Raw genomic sequence first — 20,105 nt, 5'->3', positions numbered from 1 at the left:
AGAACTTGGTGTTATTTATAGAACACCAAAAATACAAAAGGCATTTTTTAGACTGCAATATCCCTGCTCTACAGAGCTTGAAGTCTTTGCTAATACACAAAACACAGCAGGGAAAGAATGAGACTCGAGTTAACAGTGAGTGATGTATAACATGTATTAAATCAGTTAATGGATGGGTAGGAGAAAAGAACAGCAGGGGAAAAAAAAAAAAAAAATCAGCAGATGAATTTTATGCTGCATTAAGTGTAGAAAAATAATTGCAGTTAACTGTAATTTAACAGAAGTCATTATCACTTCTGCATCAGAACTGAAGAGATAAGTGTTTATTGCTGTATTAGAAAATGAAGGTATTAACAGTTTGGTATGATAACCTAACTTAAACAGAGAAAAATCCATACACGTATTTTAAAGTTGACAGTTTTTATTTACAGTTTTGTTGGCAAAAGGCAGTGGGAAATTTTAAAACATTTTAAAGAAAGGGCACCATATTGTATTGTATAATGTACGACTTCACAATCTTCAATATCCAGCTGATCAAATAAAGCTAATCACCACTTGAAGCATAATATGCATCAGCTTCATTAGAGTATGCTGCCTAAAGAACACTTCGGGCAGTTTCTGAATCATCACAATCACTAATAAAAATGCAGTTCCGGTGAAGAATGTTTTATACTGTACCTGGTATCAAATTGCCCACTTACGCTTTCATACTGGCAAAGAAGTTACACTTCCTACTTTTAGTTGAAAGTTATAATCTTGTTTTCTGCAACTTCAACTGTCAGGTAATTCACAACTACTCTGAATATTTTACTGTGAGCATAGTCAAGACTGGAATAGATGACACTGAAGGAAAATATTCATGGTATATGATGTGCCCATCAGAATCAGCTGGGTAACCATAAACATCCTGTTTAAGAACTCTATTCAAAAAGGAGTAAAAAATTATATAGTCAGTTTTCATTTTGTCACATAGATTTAATTCATCACTTGAGCTTTTTATTCATCCTTCTAAGTCAAGAGTGTTTAGTTCTTCTTCTAGTTCATCCAAGTCCTCTCCAGTGAAAAGATTTTCATCAACTGGAACTGCATCAATTACTCCATTTTCCAACTCCTCATCTCCATCATTATCTTCCTCCAAGTCATTTTGCTCACTGCTGTTTATATCACCACCAGAAGCTTCACTTAACTTATTATCTGCAAGTAAAAATAATTCTTACACATTTCAGTGTCACAAGTTTCTTAATCACTAATTAACAATTCTACTAAACAGGCTTTAAAGTTTTGAAACCGTAAAGAAGTCACTTTATTTGTATCTAAGTAGACTTATATCACTTAAATTGCATGTACCTGATTAATATGCAGGTTTAGATCACCAATTATTAGAACAGGTTAAAAACCCCAAACCTTGGATTGCCAAACTCCTACTTTTGTAACTAGGTCAAGTTTAATAAGCTGCTCCTACTGAATGTCTGCACTTAAAAGACTCAGTATCTTTAAGATCAGCATATACATTCTGCAAGCACACAAAGATCAAGACTTTGATCTAAGAAATTACAAGCTAATGTAAGCTAGCAAGAAAATACGAAGAAAACCTTGGATTTTTGTTCATATAGCATATGTAAAGTACTTAGCATTTTCTACAAGCTTTTTCTTTAATAACTGCATGTAGCACTGATAACAGTTTCACTTCCCTGTCCTTTATAAAAGACAAGATCAAGAATCAAGCAGATCAAGAATTGATTTCTGTCTTTTGGGAAACTCTTATATTAATAATCTTGTATTAGTGATGCCTAAATAAATGAACTTACCATCTTTTTCTATTGAACTGTATGTGCTGAATCGCTCGGGACTAGCCACAGTAATACCAGTATCCTCTACAGCCTTTGGGACGTACAGGTTCAAATCTACATCATTTATACACACGGGGTCTTCCATCTGAAAAATAAACAAAAATGCTCTGTGTGAATTACTTCTCTACAGAAATTCTCATTCCTAAAGGATTTATACAAAAAAACTTTAATCTTCCTTTTGATACAAATTCAACAAAATCTACTCTGCAGTGGTGTTAAATTATGAACCAAGCTCACTAATTGCACTGTAAGAGCTCTCAAAAAGTTTTCAAACTTGAATGCAACTTGAAACATTACTCAAGTTAAAACAGTTCTTTACCTCATCATCTTCTCCTGTTCCTTGAATATAATGGGTGTCATCTGCTTCTTCATCATCTGCATCAACCAGCTCTGGGCGGAATTCAAATACTTCACGTCCACAGATCTATTTATAGGGAAAGAAAAAAAAAGAAAAAACAACCAAAAAACCCCCTCTTCATTTAGGACTTCACAGAATTTAGAATTTCTACTGCAATACACAAAAAAAAAAAAAAAACAAAAACAAACCACAGCCCCCCAGAAAAAAAAGCCAATAAAAAAAAAGAGGGGTGTAGACGGTATGGGGGCAAGAAAAGGAAAAAGCAATTCCAGGCCAGCTATCTTATTACAAGAACTTACACTTTTCTTCTTATGCTAAGAATTGGACTGGAGAACATACCACTAATGCTTTGCCAGCTTTAAAATCTGCTTTCCTCCTCTCCATATCTTGCTCAGCCTTATCAATTTTTTCTTGTCTTTTTCTTCTCTTCCATGCAATAAAACACTCTAGAGTAATTTTGGTAACATTTGGTCCTAAGGCAGCACGCTGTCAAGTAAAGAGACTAATTAATGCTAGAAATTATTTTCAAAGGCTATACCTATTAGAGATTTAATTACTCTTTTCTGGAAACTAATTAAAAACATGTCTTTTTAATTCCATCTTCACTCTCACCACTGTTAAACACACACCATCCATTCAGTTTGACTCAACACACAGATTTCCTTTTAGTGAGACAAACAGACATGAAAATTAACATGAAAAGTGCAGGAGGAAAGAAGCCAATGATAATTGCTCAGGTTCTTCTCAGAGCAACACTGCCAGGCAATATTGACAGAAATTAGCAGAGCAGCACATAAAAACTTCAGGGCCCCGTTCTCTTGGTGTTGCTTCTTCATTACAGAGTTATACAAAAACTATGGAGGCAATGAGCTGGGGATGACAAAGGCCCATAGAAGCAGTTGTAACAGATAAAGGATTATCAACACCTGCACTAAGTATGCAGCCACAGTTTAATCTATTTATTGGGTAGTAGTTTCTAAACAAAAACATGAGTCAGATACTACACATCCTTCACCCTAGCTCACACAGCTATAGAAACATTTTATACTTTGAGATTATTAATTAGGAAGTTATTTACAACTGTATCTTCAAAGTAATGAAAATAAATACTACCAAAAGGTACCTGAATGACAACTTTACCTCTTTTTCTATTAGATCTTCTAAAGAAATTTCATCTTGCTTTTCCTCCTTCTTTTTATCTTTTTTTAATACAAAACCTGGAGGAAGAGCATGGCGATACATGCAGTTGTCTCCTCCACCTGGACATACCCAAAACCATCCATATTTGTTGTTTTCAATAGCATCAAGGAAATATTTGCAGACCTGTTTAAAACAAGAGTTGTCAGCAGCACATTCTTTTTTCATCCCTAGCAACTTACACTAAATGTATAGCTACTACATGTCAGAAGTACATTAACTCAAAGCCAGCTGTGCTCAAAATAGAAGAAACATGTGAAATGCATTGCTACTAAAAAAAGGAGACAAAAGAAGTGCAACTACTTATGTAAAACTCATGTAGCTGAAGAGCTTTCCCCCGTTATTATAATCCCAATTTAGAAAGCCTGGATGACTCAGAAGACTGGCAAGTGCGTACTGTTTTAAAGTCAGCAGCAAATGTAGAAGCATGCTGACAGTCTCTCTCTTCCTGCTCATCAACACCACTGTAGTTTTAATAAATATAATCTGCATCAGATGTTAAATCTCCCAGCTCATGATCCTGAGTTTAAGATGTCATTCTGGAACTTCTAACAAGCAATTCATAGGTCACACTTAGCCATACTGAACTTTAACTTTTGCAAATTTAAGCAGTATTGAAGATATTATCTGTTTGGTATTGAAAACAAGGTGCAATAATTCTTAAGAATGAAAAAGGGTTAAGATATTATACCATTTAGAACACAAACTGAAGAATACTCTTGAAGTCAGGGGTCAGGAACTACAAGTGCCTCAATTAGTAAATTTCAGCTTACAGGAAAGAACTTTAAATTTAAACTTACATGCTTAAATGTCACTCAGTCCATAAATAAGCCAATATATATATATAGCAGTTGCTGGAATGCGATAACAGACCTAACTAATCACAATACTTGAATCTTCTAAGCAAGTGTAATGCATTAGATATATGACAAATTCCTTCAGCATTTCCATTTTGAAAGCACTTCATCTGCATACCATTTGTATTTAACATGAGAAAACACCTTATGATGACTGAAAAAGCTTTGGTTTTTTTTTAAATAAATACATTATTATAAGTACTGTAGACTCAGAATATTGCTATGATAACCCACTCGATCTTAAAGATAATGATAAATGCATCTAATACTAGTCTGCAGTTACTTCTCTCTACTGCAGCTCAGGTAGAGAAAAAAAAAAAAAGAGACATACTATTTGAGTTTTGGGTTTTTTCTTTTCTGCCTCACCATGCTTCTTGTTCACCACTTCTTCCAGCTTCTTCTCATCCCAGTTATCCATTGTATCTAGAAAAAGACAACGGAAAATACCAACAGAAACAAAAATTTCAAATACTAAACACTGCTGTTGTTTTACGCCCTAGTAACAGTTTTAATATGCAATTTTTACATTTTAGTTAATTTACAGAATGGAAAATAAATTCAGGCTTTTATAATGAAGTTTTCAAACTCCCCTGTGCTGCTCACAATACTGTTTCCTCAAAAGCCACAGAAATTCATATTTTGACAGGCATAAACTGTGTTTCACTGAAAGACTAAAAAATGGCATCATCCCACCTGTACATTAGCAAGCATAGACAAGGGAGAAGAAAAAGGTTATGACTGAGTAGAAGAAAAGGTTGAAGGCTATTGACCAAAAAAACAGGTAATAGAATTTGAAGATTGAACAAGGTAATATTAAATTTTATGTGTTAGAAGTTAAAAGTAGGTTCCATCAGAAGAAGCAAGATCACTGATGGCAACAGTAGTAGTGAATCTGTGGAAGCCCATCACATTTGTTTAGGATGACACAGGCTAAAATTCAAATGAAGACTGAAACATCACGAATTGAGGAAAACCAAAAGAAATTATCTTGACTATAAAATCTCTAACCCCTGCTAAGTAAAATCCAGAGCACATAGCAAACAAATGATTTTGGGAAAGAAGACAAGTCAGACAAAATAACTCCAAAGAGTATCCCGAATTCTGCAAATGTGCACATTTGGGCAAACACTAGAAATAATTCTGGAAAGCAACTCTGGTTACTCTTTACATTTCCTCCTTTTGCACTTTCATTCTATAGAACTTGGAAGAAACTAGCAACTACCAGAAAGACCAAACACTATGCAACTTGCTACCTCTATGATGTAAAGTGCTATACAGCAGAATTGAAAAAATACTATCCAGTGTCACTAGGTCAAAATTTTTTCTGTATAAGTTAAGAAGCATGTTCACAAGTATCCTTTAAATGAGCTTCACTGTTGTTCATAATTTTGAACATAGTGGTGTGGGTTGCTTTGGTGACTGAGCAGGCTCTTTAGGATCACAACCACAATACAAGACTCTTAAAAGTCCAGTTTCAGAATCAGAATAGTTTACTAGTAATCCTGTATAAGTTGTATACCTTTTTCAAGATCCTCATCTCTTGCATCAATGTAGACACTTCGCTTTTCACCCTTCCGTTCCAGAGACAAATCATGAGAAAACTTGCACTTGTCTCCTTTAGTGCACTGTCCTTGCTTGAAGAAAGCACAAACTACAGATTTGGGGTCAGCACCTGAGGGAAGAATGTTGTTTTTTTTTAAATATATTTTAATATTATTTTTAAGCAAAAGCTGTATATTAAAAGTTCTGAGAAGACACTCTTTAGGATCTGTTTTTAAAAACTGAAGTTGTTTTAATATGAAACTCATCACAAGTAAATACTTCATGCCCTGAAAATGTCTTATTTAGTTTGTATAGCATTATACTTGCATTAAGTATCAAAGCTGGCACTGCACAATTTAAAGAAATATGAACAGCAGTTTGCCTGAGCAAAGTATTTATTCATATAATGTAACACATACAAGACCCCACTCTGGGCAACTTCCTTCCTACACAGTAAAGTAATTCTCTTCTAATACAAAGTAAAGCATCTCCCAATTTCAGGCTTTCCTTAGCAGATCAACACCACAGTAGAACAAATTCTAATAATCTAAGCTGCACTCATTTACTTTCTTTAAAAACAGAAAAAAATGGTTGCCCATACAGTATGAACTATTCAATCAACCTAATCACAGTTTAAGTAACTATCATCCCACTAAAGGAATTATTTGACCCTTAGGAGGCAAGAGAAGAAATGAGAGCAGATAGAAATGTATTTATGAGACAGAAATCATTACTGCTACCACCAATAATAATCATGATAAGAGTAACAAGGGAAGAAAATACAACACCTCACCACCCGCTGACCAATAACTTGCCCCACCCAGCACGACCAAGCACCGACCAATATGTAGTCCAACCCCGCAAAGCACTAGCCCTTCCAGGTAGCTCCCAGTTACATCCTGGGCATGACATGCTGTGGTATGGAATACTTCTTTGGTCAGTTTGGGTCAGGTGTCCTGTCTCTCCTTCCAACTGGCTTCCCCTGCTCCCTGGCAGAACATGAGGCTCAGAAAGTCCTTGGTCAGACTAAACACTTGAGCAGTAACTAAAAACGCTGGTGTTACCTGCTCTGTTCCCAGGCCGAAAGTCAAAACCACAGCGCTGCACAGCTACTAAGAAGGAGAAAAATGACTGCTACTGCTAAACCCAGGACAGTATCCACCCCTTATTCCATACCATTCACGTCATGCTCAGATCCCACATTTTCAATATACCATCACTCTTATCTCAGTGCGCTCTTATCTTAGGGCATGGATCAATCCCTATAAACCTGTTGAGTCCATCCGGTCCTTGATGTCAGGCTCCATCTCTTGTAACAGTCTTTCAGAGCAGGAGAGGCTGTGTGCAGTGTTCACACTCGTGAATCACCTGGACAACAGGGTCCATTGCTAAGTCCACCCCTCAATCATGAGTCCATCTCTAGGTTGCATCTCTGCCCTGATGGCCTGAAGTGCCATGGCCCCACCAGGCCCAAAATTATTCACCCTCCCCTTCAGCAGTTTCTGCTGCTTGTCACTGGGGACTCCATACCGCTGCCTTCCATCTCTGATGCTTCCAAAGCACTGGAGGGGCCCAGTGGACTAGATACTCGCCCATACTGTCCCACACCCCCTGCCACTCATGACTGTCCAGCCTTGGGGAAAATCTCTTGGTCCTCCCATATCGTCATCTAATTCCATTCAAGACCCAAACCCCACTCTGCTTAAATTTCAAGATCAGACAAAATGGTCATGGGTAGAACACACGCTGTGTGTGCGCGCCAATATGCTGATCCCCATCACAATCAGCAGGCAGGTCCCAAGGGTACCCAAAGGCCATTCAAAACCTTCAGAACTCTCAAATGATGTTGCTGTACTTGTCACTGGGGCTGGTGTAGCTGCTGTGCTTGCCAGCTCTCCCACCACCAGCTTCTCTTTTTCCTAGTCCTGATCTTCCTCCTCTGCCTTGCTGGGAAATGCTGCATGGTCTCCTGCATCCTCCTGGGGCTTGACAGGGGGCTTCCAGGGGATGCTCTCAGCCATTGTGGGGCTGGGCTCAGCCATCGGGCTCAGCTCCTCCACCACCTCCTCTCGCTGCTCAGCAGCTGCCTCCTTCCACTCCTCAACAGCCCCAACCTTCTCCACCGGCAGCCGCTCCCTGCCAGCCTCCAGCCCCGCTCCCACTGCCACTTGGTCCCCGGGGCCACTCTCCCAGGCCACTTTGGCTGCCGACAGCTCCTGGGGCCACCCCCCCTCGGCTCCCTGCAGCCGCACGAAGAAAGAGCCGAGGTCAAGGGCCAGGACGGTGAAGAGCAGCAGGGCAGCCAGGTACAAGTCCATGGCCACATCTGTCCCACCCTGCTGCCAGAGCCCCCCCCATATTACAAGTCATTACCATAAAGTTCAATAAGTCAAGAACCTTAGCCCAAGCCCCACACTTGATTAACACAGCAAATACCGACTCCAAGTAAGGTACAACATTCTGAAACTGTGAGATCAAGAGAAACAACTTTGAAAACCAATAAATCAGCATTGCGATGAGTGACTATTAATCCAGTCAGATCCGTCGTTACCTCAACCCTTCATGCCCCACGTTGGGCGTGAAAAAGAACTGTCATGGTTTAAACCCAGTCAGCCATAAATCACGCAGTTGCTCTCTCACCCCCCTCCCCCCTTTTTGCCCTCCCCCTGCTCCCAGAGGGATGGGGAGGAGAATCAAATGAATGCAACTCCCACGGGTTGAGATAAGACAAATCACTACCGCTACCACGGATAATAATAATAAGAGAAATAACAAGGGAAGAAAATACAGCTCCTCACCACCCGTTGAACGATAACTCACCCCACCCAGCATGACCGAGCACTGACTGATACCTAGTCCAACCCCGCAAAGCACTAGCCCTTCCAGGTAACTCCCAGTTACATCCTGCCCATGACGTGCTGTGGTATGGAATACCTCTTTGGCTAGTTTGGGTCAGGTGTCCTGTCTCTGCTTCCTCCCCACTTCCCCTGCTCCCTGGCAGAGCATGAAGCTCAGAAAGTCCTTGGTCAGACTAAACATTTGAGGAGTAACTAAAGACATTGGTGTTATCTGCTCTGTTCCCAGGCCGAAAGTCAAAGCCACAGTGCTGCACAGCTACTAAGAAGGAGAAAAATGACTGCTACTGCTAAAGCCAGGACAGTGGATCCATAAGAAAGCTTGTTGGCAATCTCAATAGAAAGTCAAAGCTTTAATTAAAACAGTACTAGTCCTCTGAAATAACTGTAAACCAAGAGCTACTTTATTTGGAGAAGACTGACCACTGCAGCTCATATAATGAAAACTGGCCTTTGCTGCTGCTATGTGCCACAATGAGCAAATACCAGGTTTGCCTTAAAGACATACACGGAAGTCACACCTGTCTAGTAAAAAGTATTGCGCATAATTAGTTCCAGGAGATTAATAAATCAGAGAGTTGATAACATTTCATTAATTCCTAAAAAGTATGACTTTTTTCCTCCCACGTGGCAGTCAACTGCAGAGTTTCTCAGAGTTATCAAACACTTTTCATCACCAAACAAGTTTGTTCAATAACCAAGTTCAAGACCACACTTCTGAAATCAAGTCCTACTGTTAATGAGGCAGGACAGAAGTAATTGGAAAACTTACTGTTCTGATTTGAACATGATTTTTATATGAAGACAATTATATTAAACTCCTTGTAATATCTAGATGTTCACACTTCCCTGCAGACAGGCTGCTTTAAACAAATACCATTACACACAAAACCCCATGCCACTCATCCAGAAGCATCCAATTAATAAACCTGAAATCAAAGTAACTACAGCTGTCCTGTCAATATCAACGTACCTTTTGATATTTAATGATCTCAAAACCAAAAAACACAAAAAAAACCTACAACAACAAAAAAACCACACACAATAAAGAAACAAACCAAACAAAAACCCAACAAGTACTGGGTACACGAGAGAGAAAGAAATAGCCATATCTACTTCATTAAAAAAATGAACTGACATTTTTAAAGGATTCTTTTACCTGAAGTAGATACACGAGTAAGAGAACATAGTTGAAGAGAACTTAGTTACCCATACCTTTGCTAATTTTCTGTGCAGCAACCACAGGCTTAAAGAGTTCATTTAATTCTTGTAATTCTTTTTTCTTGTCTTCTTTTTTTAGTTTCTTCTCACTTTCTGACTGAGCAGCCTATAATGAACCCAAATTTGAAGTTATTAATATGAAATTAGAATGCCATTACTCACTTCACCTGAACTGTACGTTAAAAAAGCAAATCATTCTGGTTTATAACGAAGGAGGGAAAAACCTGTGATTTCTAAGTTTCTCAGAACTCATACCCTTGCACAAATGGCTAGTGCCATCTAGTGGTACTGACCTTTCAAACAGAAGATACTGCAAACGTAATTTGTCCGACATGTGAAATACTGGCAGGTCCCGTTATATCACTCAAGTTACCTTTATTGCACCTTTACAGACTAGGAAATCAAGGGAAAGATACTGAGAGTAGGAGAGGAAAATGAGTTACTCTGTCGTGATACATTAACAATGCAACTATTCAAAGCGGTAACCTCCAGATCTGTGCAAAAAACCTGTAGTGCCTTTACATGCTGCTCTTTGCTCTTTTTCTTCATGTATACCAGTATAATTCCAGGAAACTTCTGCAGAAGTTGGAAACTGCTTTAAGAACACTATTTGTCTGAATGGGTATAAATTCAACATATCAATGCTTCATTGAAAACCAGTGGTTTGTAAGACAAGAATATTTATTTTACAGGTACTACGAGCCAAGGACTAAAAAACAAGCTCACCTAGGAAAGGAAAAATTTGTGTCAAAGAAAAAAAAAAAAACTGATTCTGCCTTATCCTTTCTGGATAAGCCAGAAAAGGCCTGTATCTATACCAGAGCCACAAAGAGGGATGAAGGCAGATGAAAGAGGACATGGGACAAATGTAATTAGATTTTAGGGAACTATAAGCTGGTCAGTTTTACCTTGGTGCCTGGCAAGATCAAGCTGCAGATCCTCTTGGAAAGTATACTAAGGCACATGGACAATAAGGGGCTGATAGGCAACAGCCAATATGGCTTTACTAAGGACAAATCGTGCCTGACATTTGGTGGCCTTCTGCAATGGGCCACTGAATTGGCGGATGAGGAAAGAGCAACTGAAATCATCTACCTGGACTTGTGCAAAGCACTTGACACTGGTTCCTCACAATACCCTTGTCTCTAAATGGAGGAGTCATAGATTTAACAGATTGACCATTCAGTGGATATGAAATTGGCTAGATGGTCACACTGAGTTGTCAATGGGTCAATGTCGAAGTGGAGACTGGTGACAGTGACCCTTGGGAGTCACTGCTGCGACTGATCCTGTTCAGCACTGTTGCCAGTGACATGGACAGTGGGACTGAGTGCACCCTCCGCAAGTTTGCTGATGATGCCAAGCTGTGTGGCAAAATCAACATGCTGGAAGGAAGAGATGCCATCCAGAGGGACCTGGACACACTTGAGAGGTGGACCAACCTCATGAAGTTCAACAAGGTCAACTGCAAAGTCCTGTACCAAGATCAGGGCAATCCAAAGCACAAATACAGGCTAGGCAGAGACTGCAATGGGAGCAGCACTGAGAAGGACTTATGGGGTTGGTTGACAAGAAGCTCACCATGAGCTGTTATTGTGCACCTGCAGCCCAGAAAGCCAACTGTGTGCTAGGCTGCATCAAAAGGAGCGTGACCAGCACATTAAAGGATGTGATTCTACCCGATTCTCCCTGCTATGGAGAAAGGCTGAGAGAGCTGGGCTTGTTCATCCTGGAGAAGAAAAGGCTTCAGGAAGACCTTAGAGCAGCTTCCAGTGCCTCAAGAAATCTGGAGAGGGACTTTTTACAAGGGCCTGTAGGGACAGGACAAAGGGGAACAGCTTTGAACTGACAGAAGGGAGACTGAGATGAGATAGGAAGAAGAAATTCTTTATTGTGAGGGTGGTGAGGCCCTGGCACAGGCTGCCCCGAGGCACTGTGGCTGCCCCATCCTTGGCAGTGTTCAAGGCCAGGCTGGATGGGCCTTGGAGCAACCTGGTCTAGTGGGAGGTGCCCCATACTGAAAGGTCCTATTTTATGTAACATGCAGACCCATGTATGTCAACTACAAAAAAAGAGTACTTTAAGAATTGCTTTTGTTTCACCCTAGGGTTCAAAAGGCATGAGGATGACTTTTAAAAACCCTAAACAAATGAGAAGAAGGAAAAAAATAAACTCACAAAAACCCTGAAACAAAACAAGAAAAAAACAAACCCAAAAAAAAACCCAAACACAAAAACCCAAACCAGCCCAAGACACAAACAAAACAAGCAAAAAACAAAAAAAAACACAACAAAAAAAAAACCAACCCACAGTCAAAACCCAACAAAACCTTAACAGCAATTCCATTCGTATCTTGGAACTCAAGTAAAATTGCTTTAAATTTTCTTTTTTTCTAAGGGACAACCCTAACAGAGAACTATTTTATAAGGTAAGAAAGTATGATCCAGTCTAAAAATTAGATTCCAGCTTCCATCAGTCAATAGCTATGAACATTTGAAAGCAAAATTACTGGGGTAGTTTACATAGTGGTATTCCTATACATGCTACAGATTCAGGGATTTCATACAAAAATTTCAGAAAGAACATCTGAGCAACACCAGTGTTTCCAAAGGGACATCAAAGCAGTCCTCCTCTCCACAACAAGAAATTATTAGATCTAATGACCCAAATAGCAACTTTAAACCTGCACTTGACATGTTATTTCACCTTTATGTTACGTACAGAATTTACCATAAATTATTATATCATTAATTTAGCCAATGCAAATATTCCACAAGCTTGTTCATAAAGCAGGAAGCTCTGTAAATACTTAGCAACTAGCTCCCCCTAGCACTGTAGGAGTAAGAGACCTGGCTTGCTTCTCTAATATCGTTTCCATGAAACCCATGCTTTCTCATTAAGTATCTAAGTGTATCTCAGCCACATCACATTTTAATTCATCACACAGAAGAGCAGTGTAAAGACGGTGGCTGAGAATTTCATTTTTTTTTGAAAATTTCACCAAATAGATGCAGACTTGTTTCCACTTTAATTAATAATATACTTCCATAAGCAGAACAAGCACATACAGGCTTATACTTTTTCTAATCTTCCCCCAATTCGAGTTTTATTATTACTAACAGCTACTCATATTTTTAACTGTTGACCATTTCTTAGATTAGGTGGGAGTTACAGAAAAAAAAAAAGGGGGAACGAACTTACAACTGTACATCGCTGACAGCCAGTTTCTAGAGTTTCATTTGAGATACACCTTAATTAAGTTACTATCAAAATACAAAGTAAACAATAAACCCGCCCTTGCTGTGGGTTGTTTTTTTAAAACCAAACAAACTAAACTCCTGTGCTCTGTACTACCTTTACACAGGCACATCCTTCCCATCTAGACAAGTTTTGCAAGAGGACTATTAGTGAAATCTGTGCCAGTCACAACACATTAGACAAGTTACATCTTAACGGTTCTCTACTTCAAGATTAGACGACAATCTAGATGTCTAGTGAAAGACTATTTGACTCTGCGGTGGGAAAACATTACAGAATAAATGCTTACCTGACGTGGATTTTGCTGACCAAATTTAACCTGGTGTGTCACAGCCTTGATGAATTTCTGTTGTTTTGCACCTTTTTTATTCTTTAGGCCAAATGTTCTGTCCTAAATCAAGAGACACAGCCTGAAACTTTGTTACAAAAGGAAAAAATTTGACACTCCTCTCAAGTTTTCAGTTAAACAGACTCTAACACTGCAAACAATCCAAGCAGCAGTATGGACAATATTCAGACCTCTCACACCATTTTTTAATTCTTTTCAAAAGAACCTACTAAATGCTGCCACTCAAGTAACAACTGAGGGAAGTATGAAAACTGAGCAGCAGTAAAGATGCCTTATATTTTCCCATGTACCTGAAATAGCTTATTACTTCTATCTTCAAGTATTAATATATAAATGTTACATATTTGTTATGCAGGTGAGTATTGCCACATGTAACATATTACACTTTTTACTTTCAATTATTTCACACTTTTCATTTTCTAATTAACTTGAAGATAAGACCTTCCCCTATGTCATGTCCAGACAGATGTTTGTACTCCTAAACTCCACTGCAAGAACTTTCCATTTGCTGCCTGAAACAATTTTTCCTTTGCATCTCCATTTTTACTGTCAGAGAAGTTTTTACGCGACCTATCTGTACTTAAGAAAAAAAAAACCAGCCCACTAACACATGAGCATTTGAATCAGAAATTAATTATTGCCTGCAACTCAAATGCCTACATTACATACCTATCCAGGCTATTGACTTGATACCGACTCTTTTCTCCTTCAAGGAAAAAGTAATAGATGTTCACCCAGTTATAAGACCTCTGTTCAAACATACTCTTGGAAGCTCTAACAATCCAAAAATATATTATAAAAGAACGATAGAATAAACAGTTCCAACTTTCCAGAGTCACTCTGTTTTTAGATATATCCCCTATTAACAGCAGTTAGTCCTCAGTTACTTTATGCTAATTTGAAAAGTCTGTAATTTGTAAAATAACTATCTGGGAAAGAAAATACATTACTTGCACACTTCATTTCTGTGCAAATGAAACAGACTACATAATCACTGTGTATTTTAATTACATAATATTTGTTACTAATCAATGCAGATCTTTCTCCTTTCAGCTGCATGTTTTTGTATGTATCTGAATTCAGCAAGAACATCAGAAAATCTAAAGCCAATAGAGGGCAAGAACAGCCACGCTAATATTTTCAAATAACATAGAAACAATAATCCACAGTGCTAGATTTAAAAGAACACTTGCAGTAGACGGATATTCTGCCCAAACAGCAGAGCAGCTACTATCTTTCATGCCAGCAAATGCCCAGGCAGGAAACCCAAGCCCCAATCCAAGAAGAGCAGCGACGGTCGGTGATGTGACAGATGCGGGCGGCACTGGGGCCACCAAAGGAACCTGCGTCCCTCACAGACGCTTCGGGGCTGGACTCGGGCACCAGCGGCGAGTTTTCAGGGCGGGCGGCATCCGCCGGCAACACCGCCCGCGCCACCGCTACAGGGAACGGCGGAAGACTGAGGGGAAAGCTGCCCGCGCCCGAAGGGGAACAGCAAGAAGCGGCAGGCTCCGGCAGTCATTGAGAGGGCCGCGGCAGGAGAGCGCCCCGGCCGGTGCGGGCCGACGCGGCGCTGTTCGCTTTACCTCGATTATCTTCTCCTTCTTCTTCTGGTCCGCCTTCTTGCTGCCCCCCGCCGGTTGCTGCTGCTTCTTGGGGGGCATAGCGGAACGACTGGCAGGACAACGCTAGCTCTCGCTCGGCGGCTCTAAGGGTCGCAGAGCAAAAAACCCACCGCCAGGATAGCGCGGCCTACCTCACCTGTAGTGCCGGCGGGCGCGAGGCACGCTGGGAAGGCGGCGCGGGAGGGACCAATTAACCTCCCGGCAGGCAGCGCGCTGCTGGGTGATGGCCGGGTGCTCTGTCTAACGTCACGGAGGGGCGGGACACCCTAGCTGGTGCCGGGCCGGTGCCGAGCGCCGGTGACAGAGGGCTGGGCGTGGGGGCGTGGTCAGTGGAGCCTGCTGGCCCCGGGAAACTCTGGGGCCGGGGGGCGCTTGTCAGCGATCATGGGCGCGGACTACCCCTTGCCTTCCGTGGGGGTCGTGCCGCGCTGTGAGGAGAAATGGTTGTGTGAGGGGGATGGCGGTCCCCGAGGGACCTCCCCGGTTGAATCTCAGCCCAGCTCTGGGAAAGGCGCCTTGTAGTGGTCAGTGAGTGGTTACCCAGCGGGAACGGTGGCCTGTGCCCCGGTAGGCGGTGTCTGGGTGGAGGTGCCTGAACCTCCGCCATGCTCAGCGCTTGCACCTCCGCCGTGCTCAGCGGCAGGCCTCCCAGCGGGTGGCTGCTGAACGAGCTGGCATGATGAGCCCAAGCCCTGCTGAGCCCAGCAGCTGTCCTGAAAGTAGCAAGTTCAGATAGTGCCTAACGGGTTCAGGGTGGCTGTTGGCCATGCATTGGTAGGGATGAGGGTCAGCCTTGTGGGATCAGACACCCTTAGCACTGCTGCTGCACTTGCAAGGCACTGAAGGGGAAGGCCCGCTATAAAAGCGGTGGTGAAAGGTGGTGAAAAGCCTGCCAGCAGATTTGCAGGCAGCTGGAGGAGCACAATAAGCACCCACACAACCCTGTTTGTCTTCAGAGAGTGCCTGAAAGGTGCTGAATCTACTGGTCCACATGGGTTTCATGTTTTCGGGAGGGAGTGGGGATGTGTAAGGTGATAGTGCATCATTTGTATGTAGCTGTACTGCATACACGCATGCTATTTCTTTTCCAGGGGGAAAGCAACTGCTGTATGAGTATGCAGCACACCGATGCTTATCAACAGCAATGATTTCCTTAGGATCAGACTCTTAAAATCATAGAATACAAAGTTGGAAGGGGCCTCAAGAATCATCTGGTCCAACCTTTCTAGGCAAAGCATGACCTAGACTAGATGTCCCAGCACCCTGTCCAGATGAATCTTTAGTAGAGTCCAACACTGGGGAGTACACCACTTCCCTGGGGAGATTATGCCAATGGCTGATTGTTCTCATTGTGAACAATTTTCCTCTTGTGTCCTGTTAGAATCCCCCAGGAGTAACATCATCCTAGAGAGCCTACAGACTAGACAATCAAATGTCAGGAAAAAAAAACAGATTCTCCCAGGCTACTTCAACAATCAATAAATACAACTTAGGTCAGTTGCTTGCATGGTGCTCTTTTTTTCCCCTCTGAGTTCCACTTGACAGATACGTCTTTCTGTAAAGACTGTGATACCTGGGAATAAAGGGTTAACATTGTGCCTGCTTGCTTAAGCAGTCATTGTGCTTGGTGAAGCAGAACTGTAGGAGTCAAAGTTCCTAGAATGGTGAAGCAGAATTGTAGGACTTACAGCTGCTAGGCAAAATTGTAGTAGATAAGATTCATAACTTGTGTGAGGAACATTTAAGGCATTCTTGTTTAAGAAAGAAAAGGAACAAAAGATAACCAGAGTAACAAAATTTGCAAACTTGACAAGTTTCTGCTTTAAGATACATAAAACCGGCTTGTACTGAACCTGAGGTTTGGATAGGACCAAAACCCTATTGAGTCTGCGTGAAAGCAAGAGCTTACTCACGGTGATGAAGAGGAACTACAGGCCTTCATCCTCACGACCCCCTAACGACCACAACCAGGAGGCACTGTGCAAGCGCATCAATGGGACAAATGCCAGAAAACTAATTATAATACTAGACGGGAATAGGTTTTGCATATGTATTAAGCATGAAGTAATCTCATGTTTATGTAATCAATTTATGTAATATAAACAAACTGAGTGGCAAAGAAAAGGTGCACATACCTGTGGAGGAACAATCCCCCATGCGCCTCAGTGCTGAATAAAAGCATACCTACTTTACAACTTTAACGAGTTGTGGAGTCTATCCGCTTATAAACTGATTCCAAAAAGAGAATTACAGTGCTGAACTCTGATCCTATATTGGGTGCATTGACACACTAGCTAGGATTATGGGGAGAGAATTTGGTACTGCAAAGAGCTCGAATGTTTGAATATTAGCTTCCCACTGCCCTGGGGAACTCTGCTACTACCCCATTCCTTGTAAATAAGTAGACTTCCTGTGTAGAGAAGGTATGCTGTACTTCATATACTTTATGAGAATTGGGCCGGGTTTGAGTGTGTGAAACAAAGGTAGTCTGCCGGAGGGAAGATAGTTTCCTTTATCCTCTTTGTTTTCTTTCAGTGAGCCAAGGTTGGGTTTGGGTTCCACCAAGAATGGCACAAATCTTTCTGTAGAAAGGGTGAAACAAACCCAAATCACCTCCAGATGTCTAAGCAGGATCATGGTCTGAAATATAAATTCCATGGAGTTTCTTAGCCCTGACATACACTGCTAGTTTCTCATACTGTAGCTTGCATGCATGTTCTCTGACCATGCTACAAATGTGATTTTTACTTTGGTTTCATAAGATGGGCTTTCATGACTCTTTTCCACATGTAGAGGAGTTTGTGCAATAGGAGGAAGTGCAAAACTTTGGTACTATGTTCACTGTTTGTGAGAGATAGCCGTTTCTGCTAGAATGACTAGGACTAGGAAAAAAGTGCTTTATAAAAAAGTGGAATGCATAAGGGGATATGTTATCCAAATTTGTTAACTTTTGATTTCTGAAAAATGCTCCAGTATAATAGAATGGTTTGGGTTGGAGGGGACTTTAAGGTCATCTAGTTACAAACCTGCCTTGAACAATTTCAGGGATGGGGTAGCCATAAGTTCTCTGGGCAGCTTGTTCCAAAAATACTAGTTGCTGATAACAGGTTTAAAAAAAAATTAAAATGTTAACTATTTTAAACAATCTCACGAGTGGGTTTGCCTTTACCTGAAGCAGGAATAACGCAGACTGTATTCCCCCCCCCCCAATTCTTTATGTGCACCACAGGAAGTCTGTCCCCCTCTACAGTATGTAAAAGTTCTGACTGGGCTGGGCCAGCCCTGTTGGCAGATCGTCTGGTGTTGACCAACCAGGTGGCTTTTGGTAAATGTGTATCCCAATGTCTGAAAGTCCCACCACCCATTGCTCTCAGTGTAGTTTTTGGCACTTGTTCTGTGCTGCAGTGACTCCACATGCTCAGACACAGCAGCACATGAGGGACTTCACGCAGAGTGATGGGTTCAATGTTGGAATGATGGTCAGGGAAGTCAGGGCCAGTCACTGGTGACCTGTAGGAATCTAAATCTGTTTCACCACAGTAGCACAAATTTCCTTATTTTGAATAAGGTGCTTAAGTCTCACTGTGATATAGTTTCATACTTGTACAATAAGTAAAGATTTTTCTGTTCCTCACCAAATTAGCAGTTTCTGGTAGTCTGCATCCAAAAATATTTGAGTAACAAGGCATAATTTTAAAATGATCACATGGACTAAAGGTAAGAAAACAGGTTATTCTGTAGGCAACAGCAAGCTGTTCTCAAGCTATGCTTAAAGCACCCACAGATCTGCAACATGAAAGATCCAGCTAGTTCAGTGAAGTATCTTAATTTTCAGAATGCTTAGCTACGTAACTATACCAGCCATTTGTTACGTATGTCACTACCAGGGTGCTCAAGAAGGATGGAATATTTTGCTCCTACACAGTCTGCAATTTGATTTCAAGATGAGAATCACAAAGAAGCTCAAGGCAGTGGGAAGTCTAAGAGGCTGATTAACATGTACACTTATTACATTGGGTAAGATTGATAATGTGAGTTACATCAGAGTGATCGGTGTCAGCAACTCAGGGGTCCTAGTGATCATTGCACTTTGTGCGGAGGTGGAATCCCTTGTGATCATTGTGCTGTGTGCAAAGGGTATGATAAGTGTCCCTGTCAATACCACAGGGAGGAGGAAGAAGAAACAAGGGAATAATTTCCCTGGGTCAACCGCAATATTGTGCAAAGAAATGTTTTGTTCATTGTTTAAATTGTATGAATGTTCTTAGAAAAGGGGGGGGTAGGTAACTTAGAGACATGTCCTGTTACAGAACATTCTGAAATCTGTGCGCTGAACAAATAAATACAGAAGGAGTGGAATTTATGGGGGCTAAGATGGCAGTCAGACTTGTGAAAGACATAATATTTCTTCACCCGGAGACAAGACCCCAACAACAGGTGGAGAAGCCTGGGAAAAGAATACAACAGGCTTGGCTGAAGAAGCCCAGGAAAAGAAGACAACAGGACTGGCTGAAACCCAAGAAGCCCGGGAAACCAAAAAGTATAAGAGACTATCCCCAGAAGTTCCCCATGTGTGTCTTGGGTGGAGCGGAGACTCCCCGGCGCACCCAGCGCTGCTTGCTTATTGTCTCTCGATATTAATTATAATAAAAATCAATTAAATCAGATTGGCTAGAGTTTTAAAACAAAGTTGGTGACCTCAACGTGATCTCTGTGTGGCTGCCTGGGACTATAGCTCTTATGAAGGGTGCTCCCACAGCTTGTGGCTCAGGAGCGGTAGCCCCAGACAGTCTCGAGAGATCAACGAACAGAGAGGCAATAACCAAGGAATTCAAGCTCCCAGGAAAACTGCAGTATAAATTACCCATAATTCTTGTGCATGAAGACCCGGACAAGAAAAACAGACTGTAAGTATCATTCGGTTGGGTGGGAAGGCCGGTGTGTGCGTGTGACTGAGACATTTTCCTCTGAGAAGAGACGGAGTGCTTGGATG

At 41.2% G+C, this 20,105-nt stretch overlaps 1 protein-coding gene across 1 annotated transcript; it reads right to left on the bottom strand.

Moving 5' to 3' along the window:
- Positions 1 to 403: 403 nt before the first annotated feature.
- Positions 404 to 15,220, bottom strand: ZC3H15 (zinc finger CCCH-type containing 15). Its single transcript, XM_062631015.1, has 10 exons — positions 15,074 to 15,220; positions 13,428 to 13,529; positions 9,875 to 9,986; positions 5,782 to 5,934; positions 4,594 to 4,685; positions 3,349 to 3,531; positions 2,548 to 2,694; positions 2,170 to 2,274; positions 1,809 to 1,935; positions 404 to 1,194 (listed from the first exon to the last, which is right to left on the bottom strand). Exons 1-10 carry the CDS (start codon positions 15,149 to 15,151, stop codon positions 1,001 to 1,003), a joined length of 1,293 nt encoding a protein of 430 aa, XP_062486999.1. The 5' UTR covers positions 15,152 to 15,220; the 3' UTR covers positions 404 to 1,000.
- Positions 15,221 to 20,105: the final 4,885 nt, after the last annotated feature.

The sequence above is a fragment of the Pezoporus occidentalis genome, unplaced genomic scaffold, assembly GCF_034315485.1.
Source record: "Pezoporus occidentalis ecotype Australia unplaced genomic scaffold, CSIRO_AGI_Poc_V1 ctg363, whole genome shotgun sequence".
In the NCBI taxonomy this organism is placed as follows: Eukaryota; Metazoa; Chordata; class Aves; order Psittaciformes; family Psittacidae; genus Pezoporus; species Pezoporus occidentalis.
This window is presented reverse-complemented; position numbering and strand designations above follow the sequence as displayed.